The 13,243-nt window shown below is 46.4% G+C and overlaps 1 protein-coding gene and 1 long non-coding RNA gene across 6 annotated transcripts in view; one reads left to right on the forward strand and one right to left on the reverse strand.

Moving 5' to 3' along the window:
• Window positions 1-13,243, reverse strand: part of ALPK2 (alpha kinase 2) — a 126,181-nt gene that overhangs the window by 98,731 nt on the left and 14,207 nt on the right. For all 5 annotated transcript variants that reach the window (XR_014074948.1, XR_014074949.1, XR_014074950.1 and 2 more), the window contains exons 2-3: window positions 12,698-12,825; window positions 8,724-8,841 (exon numbers count right to left, since the gene is read on the reverse strand). Coding sequence is in view for 2 of the 5 variants with exons in the window: in XM_081562968.1 (XP_081419094.1) it covers window positions 8,724-8,841; window positions 12,698-12,821 (242 nt within the window). In the remaining 3 variants the exon portion in view is untranslated. The remainder of the gene's footprint in view (window positions 1-8,723; window positions 8,842-12,697; window positions 12,826-13,243) is intronic.
• LOC145534755 (uncharacterized) overlaps window positions 1-13,243 on the forward strand; it is a 37,547-nt gene that overhangs the window by 23,034 nt on the left and 1,270 nt on the right. The gene's annotated exons all lie outside the window — the stretch shown is intronic.

The following is a 13,243-nucleotide window of genomic DNA, read 5'->3' on the forward strand; positions in this document are numbered from 1 at the left end:
GAGCATGGCTTGGCATGTTGGGGAACATGTTCAAATTGCACAAAGTAACAATTATTTAAAGAATATTCTAAATTCTTGGCATGTGTTGATTTAATCCCTGGGTCAACCCTATAAAGCAGATACTGTCTTTACCCCTATTTTATAAGTGAGAAAATGGTGACCCAGAGAGCTTAAGCAACTTGCCCAAAATGATATGACTTGTAAGAGGCAGATCTGGGATTTAAATCCATATTCAGTTTTGGATTCAAATCCTTGCTTTCAATGATGGCTACAATCTCCTGTCCTTTGTAAGTGAAGTTGATGGTGACCCTTCTACATTTAGCAGGATGTGTGCCTTGAGGTGTTTCTTCCTAGAATAAAGATATTCTCATTTTTTAATTAAATACTTTATTATTTTTCACTGCCTCAAGTCTTAGTTTTCAGCATGCAGGATCTTTCCTTGTGGAGCACAGGCTTCTCTCTAGCTGTGGTGCAGACTCTAGGGAATGTGGGCTCAGTAGTTGTGGTGTGTGGGCTCAGGTGCTTGAGGCATGTGGGATCTTAGTTTCCCAACCAGGGATCCAAGCCATGTCATCTTTATTGGAAGGCGTATTCTTAACCACTGGATCACCAAGGAAGTCCCCAGAATGGAGGTATTCTTAACTGACTGACCTCTTCTCATTTGCCAGCCTCATTCACGACCAACAACTCATGTTTCTGAGATGTCTGAGAAAGAATTTGGGTTTCCCTGGGTATAGAGATAGGTTGAGGGCCCCTCGAGGGCCAAAGGTGGGCTCAGACAACAAGCACTTATGAACAACCCTCTGCCAGCTACAAATCAGAGTGGCTTCAGGAATTTAACAGTGTCCTAAGGCTCCTAGCATCTGTCCATCCAGACATGAGGAAAAACTGAGAAGACCCAGACTTCACTGAAGTCACAGATTACACCTTTTAAAAACCATCCAAACAAGGTTTGTAGTATCAACATATATGATAGAAACAGCTTCAATCCAGTGATTGGTTATAGCTCTCCTGCTAAAAATCCATTTTCTTCTTGTCTTGGAAAATTCTCAACTGATTCTAACACTTTCAAAACTATGCATATAAAATTATTCTGGCTCTAAACACACTTGACTAGGACAAAGTAATTCTTTCACATTAATTCTGGGAATACAAGACTTTCAGGGAGTGTTAGTTAAGTTCAGTTCAGTTCAGCCGTTCAGTCGTGTCTGACTCTTTGCAACCCCATGAATAGCACGCCAGACCTCCCTGTCCATCACCAACTTCCAGAGTCTACCCAAACCCATGTCCATTGAGTCGGTGATGCCATCCAGCCATCTCATCCTCTGTTATCCCCTTCTCCTCCTGCCCTCAATCCTTCCCAGCATTAGGGTCTTTTCCAATGAGTCAGCTCTTCGCATCAGGTGACCAAAGTATTGGAGTTTCAGCTTCAACATCAGTCCTTCCAATGAACACCCAGGACTGATCTCCTTTAGGATGGACTGGTTGGATCTCCTTGCAGTCCAAGGGACTCTCAAGAGTCTTCTCCAACACCACAGTTCAAAAGCATCAATTCTTCGGGGCTCAGCTTTCTTCACCGTCCAACTCTCACATCCATACATGACCACTGGAAAACCATAGCCTTGACTAGACGGACCTTGCAGAAGCGCGGCGGCTGTGACAGACTGCGCAGAAGCGCGGCCAAGAGGAGCTACCCCACGCCCGAGTTCAGGGGCGGCGGCCAAGAGGAGTTACCCCACATCCAAGGAGCGGCGGCTGCACAGGCACAGGAAGGCCTAGAGGAGCTACTCCACATTCAAGGTCAGGAGGGGCAGCCATGAGGAGATACCCCTTGTCCAAGGTAAGGAGTAGCAGCTGGGCTTTGCTGGAGCAGCCGTGAAGAGATACCCCACGTCCAAGGTAAGAGAAACCCAAGTAAGACGGTAGGTGTTGCGAGAGGGCATCAGAGGGCAGACACACTGAAACTATAATCACAGAAAACTAGCCAATCTGATCACACAGACCACAGCCTTGTCTAACTCAGTGAAACTAAGCCAGGCCGTGTGGGGCCACCCAAGTCAGACAGGTCATGGTGGAGAGGTCTGACAGAATGTGGTCCACTGGTGAAGGGAATGGCAAACCACTTCAGTATTCTTGCCTTGAGAACCCCATGAACAGTATGAAAAGGCAAAAAGATAGGACACTGAATGATGAACTCCCCAGGTCGGTAGATGCCCAATATGCTACTGGAGATCAGTGGAGAAATAACTCCAGAAAGAATGAAGGGATGGAGCCAAAGCAAAAAGAATACCCAGCTGTGGATGTGACTGGTGATAGAAGCAAAGTCCGATGCTGTAAAGAGCAATATTGCATAGGAACCTGGAATGTTAGGTCCATGAATCAGGGCAAATTGGAAGTGGTCAAACAGGAGATGGCAAGAGTGAACATCGACATTCTAGGAATCAGTGAACTAAGATGGACTGAAATGGGTGAATTTAACTCAGATGACCATTATATCTACTACTGTGGGCAGGAATCCCTTAGAAGAAATGGAGTAGGCATCACGGTCAATAAAAGAGTCCAAAACGCAGTACTTGGATGCAATCTCAAAAACGACAGAATGATCTCTGTTTGTTTCCAAGGCAAACCATTCAATATCACAGTAATCCAAGTCTATGCCCCAACCAGTAACGCCAAAGAAGCTGAAGTTGAACAGTTCTATGAAGACTGACTCAAGTCCACAAGTGAGCACGAGTGAGCCAGTGAGCACGAGTGAGCTAGGCAGTGTCAACCACTGCCAGCCCCCAGAATCGGGAGAACTAACCAGCTGCTGCTGCTTCAAGGCACTCTGTTTTGGGGTGGTTGATGACACCGTTTCTCAGCCTCAGCACTGCTGGCATTATAGAATGGGTACTTCATTGTGGGGCGTTGCCCTGAGCAATACTGAACGTCCAGCAGCATCCTTGGCCACCATCCAGTGGATTCCGGAAGCACTCCTTCCCAGCCATGACAATCAAAAATGCCTCCAGACACAGCCATATGTTCCCTGGGGTCAAAAAACATAAGTAACTCAGGAAACCTTCAGATGGATTTTTTCCTTCAAAATCTTGAGCAATCAATACCCAGTTTGGGGCAGAGTTGGAAAATGTTCTTTGCCCTGGACCCACTGATGCCTCCCAGGTGTCCTGGATGAACTCAGCTGGTATCTTAGGAACAGCAGTCCGGTTATCAGAAAAAAAAAAAAAAAAGGTCAGTAGGTGAAGGGCAGCGTTTTTTAAAGAATGCTCAGACACATCATGTATTAGTGTCCTAGAGTGGACAAAACAAATGACCATGCAGAGAGCAGCACAAAACAACAAAAATGTGTTCCTTCACTGTTCTGGCGGCCGGGAAGTCCAAAATCACGGTGTCAGCAGGGCCCCGCTGAAGGGAGGTCCCTCTGAAGGCTCGGGAATGATCTCTCCTCACCCCTCCCCCTCGGGGGGCCGCTGGCAGGCCCAGGCTTTTCTCTCCTCACAGCTGCGTCACGCCAGTCTCTGCCTGTCTTCACTTGGCCGTTTCCCTCTCTGTGTCTCTGTTTTCTCTCTGTATCAAGATACCAGTCAGAGCCCGTATTCATCTAAGTATGATCTTATCTTGAATAAGTACATCTGCAAAGACCCTACTTTGGGGCTTCCCTAGTGGCTCAGTGGTCATGAATCCACCTGCCAATGCAGGAGACACGGGTTCAGTCCCTAGTCCAGGAAGATCCCACATGCCTTGGAGCAACCGAGCCCGTGTGCCGCAACCACTGAGGCTGTACCCTAAAGCCTGTGCTCTGCAACTAGAGAAGCTACTGTAATAAGAAGCCCGAGCGCCGCAGCCAGACAATAGCCCCGACTTGCCACTACTACAGACAAGCCAGCGCAGCAACGAAGACCAAGCCTGGCTGAAAACAAATGAATAAAGAGCCCTGACTGCCTGGTATTAGGGGGAAAAAAGAGAGACCGTATTTCCAAACAAGGTCACACTCTGAGGATCCAGGTGAACATGAATATGGGGGACCCTATTCAACCCATACACATATGAGCAAACTGGCTTGTGGTGACTGTGCGGTTCTCCTGGCCACTGCCCCCACCGGGTCCTCTACAGGGTCCACCTCCAGACCAGCCAACACCAGGGCTGAGCCAATGAGAGGGTGACTGGGGCTCCTGCCCTGGCCCCCCTCCTCCCCTCCCCTCCCTCCTGCTTCACTCCTAATCTAGGCTCGCCCTCATCACCGCTGGACGGGATCGTGACCATCCAAAGAGGCCTCCATGTTGCGGAGACGAGCGTCTCTCTCTAGGTGTGGGTTCCTAGACACATTTTCATCTGTGCTTTGCTGCTTGTCTTTAAACTCCATTCATAAGAGAGCACAGTTCTTGGTTTGCATACATGTTGTGACTTGCTTTCACGATGAGATAGAAAACATCTATTTGCATTTTCTTCCCCTCCTCCCAACCACTATATTTTGGTTTTTTTAAAGATCTTTTGAAGTCCATTTTTAAAGTCCTTATTGAATTGGTTACAATACTGCTTCTGTTTCATATTTTGGTTTTTAGGCCACGAGGCATGTGGGTGGGATCTTCATTCCCTGACCAGGGATCAAAACCGCATCCCTTGCATTAGAAGGCAAACTCTTAACCACTGGACCACCAGGGAAGTCCCAACCCCTATATCTCGAGGGGAAAGAAACGCTTTCATGCTACAGTGCAAGCTATACAGTTGTTATTGATGCTTCTCTCTCGCAACACTTCCTTGGCTTTCCATGCCTTTTGTCTGCCAAGCACACTTGGCCTGTGGTAACGGAAAGGTCACGACAGCACTGATCAATCTCTCCAGATAGCCTTGCTTGCCGTGAATACATGGTTTCACGGGATTAGAGTGATACGAGGAGAATGCAGGAAGAATGCGGGAAGAAGTGCTACTGGGTTGAGGAAAGAGGGAAGACAGAACATGGACAAACGTGGCAGCAGGGCCCGTGGCGTCACGGCAGAGGTGCAGATGGGACATTAAGCCCAGAAAAGCCCTCTGGAAACACAGAAACAGAAGCTTTCAAATATCTAAGAACTCACATTTAATGACTGAAAGACTAAACTCAGGTAGGTAAAGTATTTTTCTTTGGGAAAGTATAATCTGGTGATTTATGGTACATTGATAATGGCAAAAATATTCAAGACTAATATGGTTACTAATAACTAAATTTCAATCTTTGAAAGCCATTTGCACAAACTCCTATTCATTTTCCTAACCAGCACTTAATACATGGGTAGAAGTCAAACTACTTTACAGATGAATATTTTCAGATTAAAGCATTTTGCATCTTGAACAACACATTGGAATCACCTGGACTGGGGACTGACTTTGTCAAGAGTGAAGAACAAGTGTTAGTGGGTTTTACTTCCCTGTTCATGGGCAGCTACAGCTCAGAACTCCAAGTGTAAGACACCAGGACTTTTAAAGATTATTAGTATCCAACATACTTACCACTAAGCAGAAAAAAACAAATGGAGCCACATCTATTACCATATTGTTGTTGTCCAGTCGCTCAGTTGAGTCTGACTCTTGTGACCCCACGGACTGTAGCATGCCAGGCCTCCCTGTCCTTCACCATCATATTGCCCTACCATTCTTCATCTGCATTAGGACTGAACACTGTTTCCAGCAGGGGGGCTACCTTTCAAATGGCAGGAACTTGGAAAGAGTGAATTCAGTCACCTTAAACTTTTCATTTTTAGAGTGAACCACTGCTCTGCTGGACTTTAGAGCAGAGAATGAGAGCCCCTGACCTTTACGCAGCACGAGCTCCCTTGCTAAGTGTCTCTTTCCTGTGTTGTGTCGCTCCCATTGCAACCCACCCACCTGCCCCTGGGTTTCACCATGGCTACCCCTCAACTCCTAGCATCGCACAAAAGGTTTCATTTGTCTATATCCCTCAGCCTGTACAAACAACAATTAGCAATAGCAAACCTCAACTCTTAAATGGTATTCCATCAGTAAAAGAATACACATTAAGCTTCTCTTCTGGTTATAAAGTGAGTATAATATTTTAGTTTAGTGTAAGACCCAAATTAATCAATCAAGAAATATGTATTGAGTGCTCAGAGGCACAAAGGCAGAAGTGGAATACATACGAAGTACAGTGTGTAGCCCTCAAGGATTTATTATCTAGACCAGGGGCTGGCAAACTATGGTCCACGGGCCAAATCTGGCCCCCCAACTGCTTCTACAAATAAAGTTTTATTGGGACACAACCATGATTCTTTGGGGGATTTTTTTTTTTGTTTGTTTGTTTGTTTGTTTCATTTATTTGGTCTATGATTGCTTTGGCATTACGATGGCAGAGTTGAGGAGTTGTGACAGAGACTGTCTGGACTTCAAAGCCAGAAATATTTACTATCTGGCCCTTTATAGATAAAGTTTGCCAATGCTGATATAAGCAAACTAATAACCACAACCACAAATATAAATAGGATAGACACATAGATGTATTAATATGAAACAGTGAGGGTTCCTGCCATTAGGGGGTGCACAGCCTACTGAGCAATCATTAGTCCTGAGCAGGAAATAAGAGCCCAACAGGAGGCCTGTGCAAAAGAGATGAGGATGTTTGAGGCTGGACAGATCCATGTGCAACACAACCGCCCACAAGTCATACAGGTAGTGGGCTTCCCTGGTAGCTCAGCTGGTAAAGAATCTGCTTGCAATGTGGGAGACCCCAGTTTGATTCCCGGGTCGGGAAGATCCTCTAGAGAAGAGACAGGCTACCCACTCCAGTATTCTTGCCTGGAGAATCACCATGCACAGAGGAGCCTGGAGGGCTACAGTCCACGGGGTCGCAAAGGGTCGGACACGACTGAGCGCAGCACGCAGGCAGATTCTAAGCTGACTGGGGCAGAGGGGAGGGTGAGGAGAGCCTCGACCAAGGCGGAGTGGAGAGGCAGGAAGTCCCGTCCGTGGCTGCGGGGCAGTGGTGGCCGGTGGGCTGCCTCCCAATACTTGGATCGTGAGGGGAAGACGGCATGGTTTGTTCACCGCTTGTCTTCCTTGATGGACTTGAGGTTTTCTGAGCAATGTTCACGCTGTTCACCTCAACTCAGGCATTAAGCTACATGCCTGCCATCTAGTAGCTGCATGATGAACATCATTTAAAAATTAAATAATAAACGTGAGGCTTTCAAGGGCTAAGGTTTCTCTTGGTAAATGTCATGCTGCACTTGAAACTATGTGGTTTATTTTCAGATATCTTTTGATATTGATTTCTAACCTAATTCCACAGTGATAAGAGAACAGTCTGTATGATTTCATTATCTTTGGGCCATGAAATTTTTACATGTTACAAATTTACATTGTCTTATGTCCCTGGATATATTATTCCAGTGTCTTCTGGTTTATAGTCTATGGGAACTTGAATACAATTTGTATCCTGCTGTTGTGTGAAAACTATATAAATCTTCATTATGTTGAATTGGTTCATAGTGCTTTTCAAGTCTACTACATCCTTCTATTTTTCTATCTGTTCATTCTATTAATTTTTGAGACTTTAACATTGAAACTCCCAACTAAAAATTTTAATTTATCTACTTAAAAAATAACTGTAATATATAATCAAACTATATATAACTTTGTTCTGTATTTTCCAAGTTTCCTATAAATGTGTTATCATACTTTCATAATTTGGAAAAATTTTTTAAGAAATATTAATTTTTTTAAAATTAAATAATAAATGAATAAATGGTTGTCTTGAATACGCGAGGTTACATATGCAGCAGGCCAGTTGAGTCAAGCATTTCAACCATGGTAAAATGACCTCTGACCTTACCTTGAAACAAAAGCAAAGATCAGAGATTTAAAAAGCTTTTATTGAGCAACTACTATATAACAAGACTTTTACAAGCATTATATCATTTAATTCATTCAGCCACCTTTTGACAGATGAAAAAGCTGAGTTTCAAAGAGATAAAGTAACTGGCCAAGGTCACCAGCCCAGAAATAGCAGAGCTAAAATGCAAACCCACGCCTTCACTTTGCTGTTTTCAGCTCCAAGGCTACTGACACACACTATGCCTCTCAGTCATTTTCATACCACGCTCCACAGACCTCAGTCTCCTCAGAGCCACCGTAAGGGACATGAGACCGATTTGGCTGCACTGGGGAGCAAGAGCCGCCCGGCTTCACCCAGAGGAGTTCTCCTTTTCTCCACTTCACTATGGTGTTTCCTGATTTCACCCCAAGCACACAGTTCTTGTGGGAACGAAAAAGAAGAAGAAGCCACCGCACTGGGCCCCGCCACTTCCTCACACCAGGCCAGGAGGTCCGGCCTCGGGCCTCAACTCCACCACCAAGCCCATTGCTGCTCCCTCGTTCCTTTCTGACACAGGAAAAGCTGGATGGCGGATAATGAAATCCATGGGGCTTCTTAACTTTCTGTAGAGGACAAGACTTTTAAAAGAGCTTATTCAATGAATGAAAATGGCTGGGCCACCTTGAGTGAAATTCTAGATCAAGTTGTAATGTACCATCCATGCAGCAATTAGAGAAGGGTGATCAGTTACCAGGCAGAGTTTACAGTCATTGCTGGAGGCCGTGGTTGACGACTGTCCGTAGCATCTAACGGGACTCAGAAAGCAAACACAAGCCAACCTTTTGACCTTACCTCATAATAACCAGCACATGACAGAACATGAGGAGCTTGGTAAACTATCCACTGAGGCACATCCACTTACCGATAGAGGTGTAATACATGAACGTACTGATTCTCGAAGAATTCGTAACTGGAGACACTGCCACGCTCATCTATGGTTCGACCATTCTTATACCAAGTTACCTCTGGCTTGGGCTGGCCTGATGATAAAGAAATAAGAATATTCTTACTACGTGAAGTATCTTTGGAAAATCATAAAGCTATGAATAAGAATGGATGGTAAACAATCGGGATAAGCATGATGGACATGTCACTGGGGAACCAGAAATGCTTCTCATTGATAAAAAAGCATCCTTCGATAAGCACTCTTGGGCATGTTACGTGCCTAAGAGGATGCTGGGCTGGAGTGGGGGCGGGGTAGGGGGAGGAGCACACAAAATGAAAAGTTCTGCTCCTAATCTTGAGAAGCTATTCAGAGGGCTTCCCTGGTGGCTCAGGGACAAGGCATCCGCCTGCCAATGCAGGAGACACGGGTTCAAGCCCTGGTCCAGGAAGATCCCACATGCCTCGGAGCAACTCAGCCCGTGCGCCACAACTACTGAGGCTGTGCTCTACAGGCCGAGAGTCGCAACTATGGAGCCCACAGGTCACAGCTCTGAGGCCCACACACCCTAGAGCCCATGCTTCATGACGAGAGAAGCCACCGCAATGAGGAGCCTGCATGCGGCAGCTGGAGAGCAGCCCCTGCTCACTGCAACCAGAGAAAAGCCTGTGCAGTGACGAAGACCCAGAACAGCCGAATAAATAGATAACTTTCTAAAAGACTGAGTGTCCTTAACTACTATTTTTTTTAAAAAAGAAGCTATTAAGAAAAATTATCTACAACTAACAAATAAGGCAAAAATGTGGATGATGTCTTGCTTCAATGTCACATGGGACAAAGGTCCGTCTCAGAGTTAACTAGGGGAATGCACTCAGCTTCATCGATGATTACTATTAATTACAATCCCCAGACTTGAAGTTACATATAAACTTTTGAATTTTTATTCAATAGAGATGCAAATAATCTCCACATAGCAGACATGATAACCCCATAAATTACAGTTTATGGCCCAGTAGGACATTAACCAACGTTCTATCTAACTCAGCAATCTTATCCTAACATTCGTTTATTAAGTTGCCTGCTGCTGCTGCTGCTGCTAGGTCGCTTCAGTTGTGTCCGACTCTGTGCGACCCCATAGATGGCAGCCCACCAGGCTCTGCCATCCCTGGGATTCTCCAGGCAAGAACACTGGAGTGGGTTGCCATTTCCTTCTCCAATGCATGAAAGGGAAAAGTGAAAGTGAAGTCGCTCAGTCGTGTCCGACTCTTAGCGACCCCATGGACTGTAGACTACCAGGCTCCTCCGTCCATGGGATTTTCCAGGCAAGAGTACTGGAGTGGGCTGCCATTGCCTTCTCCGATTAAGTTGCCTATTAACACCCAATTCCTTAAATGCGCTTTGACCAGGCCTTGATATTTTCTGGTTCCCTGTTTATTCAAAGAATTGAGGGAACTTCTCTGCGGTCCAGCGGTTGAGAGATCACCGTCCAAAGCAGGCGGCACAGGTTGGATCCCTGGTCAGGGAACTAGGGGAACTACATGCCTCTTGGACAAAAAAACACAAAACATAAAACAGAAGCAATATTGTAACAAATTCAGTAAGGACTTTAAAAAAATGTTCCACATGAGATATTGGAAGAATAGTTCCTAAAAAAAGGAAAAGAATGGAATAAAATCTCTGACGTTCACTCCATGTTTGCATGGGAATCACTTTACCTTTTTGAAAATTATACCTTTATGGTGCTCAGAGTTGATGGTATGTTATAGGACGAAAGAGTAAAAAACAGATGAGCTAAAACCATGTCTTCCTGGGCAGGAAGGAGTCTGTAACGCAGGTTTCCCAGGCTGGTGCCGTGATGACATGTGACTGATGTTATCACAGAAATGGACCTGCGCTTTCCCCCTCAGAAGGGGTTCGCCCTTCCCCTGTGAACGTTGACTGGATGTGCTGCTAATGGGCTAATCTGGGAAACCCCGCAGGAACCCCATTCGCCCCTTGTGACAGACGGGGTAGGAAGGTTTCCAGTGTGCGCGCCAGAGCTTTCTCAGTAGCTCCCATGTCATTGAAAACATATGAAATGTGCCACCTATACTGGAGGAAAACCTGGTATTTGGAAGCAATTCCTTCTCACCAGGGAAGCCCTCCTCTCTCTCTGTCTCCTCTAACGTGGGGTCTCCCAGCTGTGCCCCCCACCTCCTCTTCCTCCAGGCAGGCACCCACCTAGTCGGCCCCTGGCGCAGGCAGCAGACAAACCTGCATGCAGGGACAAATCTCCAGCAGCTGCTTGGCTGAGTCTCTTTCAAGCAAATGACTAAACCACCAAAAAAATAAAGAGCTTCCCTAAAAAAGCATCAAGGAAGCTGCTGGTCACATTTCGTTTCTGCCTGTTCTTCTCAGACTTGCGTTCCTCTTTGGGGCAGTTTTACCCGATTTCTGCTTAGGAAGCGTTTAATCACTCCTCTTTGGTGTGTTCCTGAATTTATGGAAGCCACAACAGCAAGTATGCATAAGCTGAGCCCGGGGGACTCATTCTGATCTCTCGGGCTCCAGTGTTTCATTTCAGGCATAGTCAGGGCTGACTGAATCCCCCGGCTTCCTACTGGCTGACTGGTTTTTTCCCTTCGTGTGGTACAGAGCTGAATAATCGGCCCCAGATGAGACTTGCACGGGGAAGTGGTATCTTGTACTTTGTGGGTGGTTCTCTTTTCTCCCTCTACTTGCTGGAAACCTCACCCAAAAATCCTACCCTTGCTTTTTAAGCGTACCTGCAGGTCGCTTATTGAGAGCCACCTGCAGAATATTTCACAAGTATCTGGCTTATGTGTGTGGGGACCGGTATCCAACGCTAGGGCCCATCCAAACCCCGGGCTTCCTAGGGAGACAGGGGGCTACTCTGAAGGCTCAATAGCGAGCCTGAGCCCGTCTCTCTATCTGGATGGCTATGGACAAACACCAAGAAAGAGGGGGTGCTGTCCTCTCAGTTTGGGGAGTCTGGCTGCACAGTCCTACACCCAAAGATCCAGGCTGGAAGGTGAGATTTTATTGCAACTTCTGCTAAGGAAGCGGAGCCATTTTAGAGACTGACTCTTCTCCTCTCTGGACTTAGAAAAAGGGCTGAAGGGCTGAAGAGTTTTCTTTCACCCTCTAGGCAAGACCACCAGTGCCTCCACGCTTTCAAGGGTAGACATAACCCAAGAAAGAGAAGAAAACAACTCACAAGGTGCCAAATACTGCCTCCCTGCCCAACAACTTTACCTCTATTTTCTCTTAATACCAAATCCTGGGGACCTCCCTGGTGGTCCAGTGGTTAAGACTCCACGCTGCCAGTGCAGACGGCATGGGTTCAACCCCTGGTCAGGGAACTAAGATCCCACATGCCGTGTGGTGGAGCCCAGAGATAAATAAATAAGTAATAAATCCCTTTTCCCAGGGTGAAAGTTGTGGACCAGCTCTGGGTTATTTATTCTCCAGGCAGGGGGAATTCCAGCTCCCTGATCTCACTCTCCCTCCACTGGCCATGTTTGTCTTGGTTTTAACCTTTTCACTGCTGACCAGCAGAGCTGAAAAAGGCAAACAGTGGGGAGACGAATTTAGCCAGGCTGGGGATATCAGTAAAAGGTGACGAAGAAGAGTTTAGTACATTGTCTAAAGTGAAGTTATTCATGCCCTTCCCTTGCACCACAGGAAATTTGAGTGGATTATCTGGAAAATAAAGAACAAGTGTGGGAGTTGCCTAAACAAGAATCACAACAGGACCTGCAGAAGGATCACTAAAATGTGTCCAGAAAGGTACTCAAAGAGACCTTCTAGAAAAAAAAGTCATAGAGGATTTAATTGCTCAATCAGTTACTCAGAAGTAAACTTCCCAGGTGATGTTTTAACAGGGCCCTTGTGAGCCAAAGAAACCTGGTCTGCATGGAGATTTCAGAGGGTGAAGAGCTAGAGATGCTTACCCGATATTATGCAACGAAGCACGGTGTCAGACTTCTCAGGAACTTTCTGGGAAAGCAACGTAGATAAAAAACAAAGCGCGCGCCTCTGGGGCCCTCCTGAGTCTGCCATCCTTTCATGCCACATGAGCCTGAAAAATAATAATCCACAACATCATCATCCATTCTGGGACATTGCTGACGTTGCTTGGGAATTCGAGAAGCCCCACCGCCCTGTGAGTGGTCCTCAGGGAGAGAAGAAATGAGGTCCCTTGGCCTGCGGCAGGTGGGGTGTTGCGGTCATGCTGGTGGGCATGTTGGGGGTCCTTGGGTGGGCTTTCTCACTGGCCGCTGTTGACATTAGGGCCAGAAACGTTGTCATGGGGGAGGGGTCGGTCCTGGGCATTAGCAGCATTCCTGGCTTCGACCCACTAGATGCCAGGTGCACCCCTCCCCCAAGTGGTCACAACCAAAAACGTCTGCAGAGGTTGCCAGTGCCCCAGGGAGGGCAGAACTAGTTTCAACCTCGCTTCCTGGGGGATGACAGAGTGGCCACAGCCCAGACGGAGG

This window comes from Giraffa tippelskirchi, chromosome 14, assembly GCF_054371585.1.
Source record: "Giraffa tippelskirchi isolate mGirTip1 chromosome 14, T2T-mGirTip1v1.2.pri, whole genome shotgun sequence".
Lineage (NCBI taxonomy): Eukaryota > Metazoa > Chordata > Mammalia > Artiodactyla > Giraffidae > Giraffa > Giraffa tippelskirchi.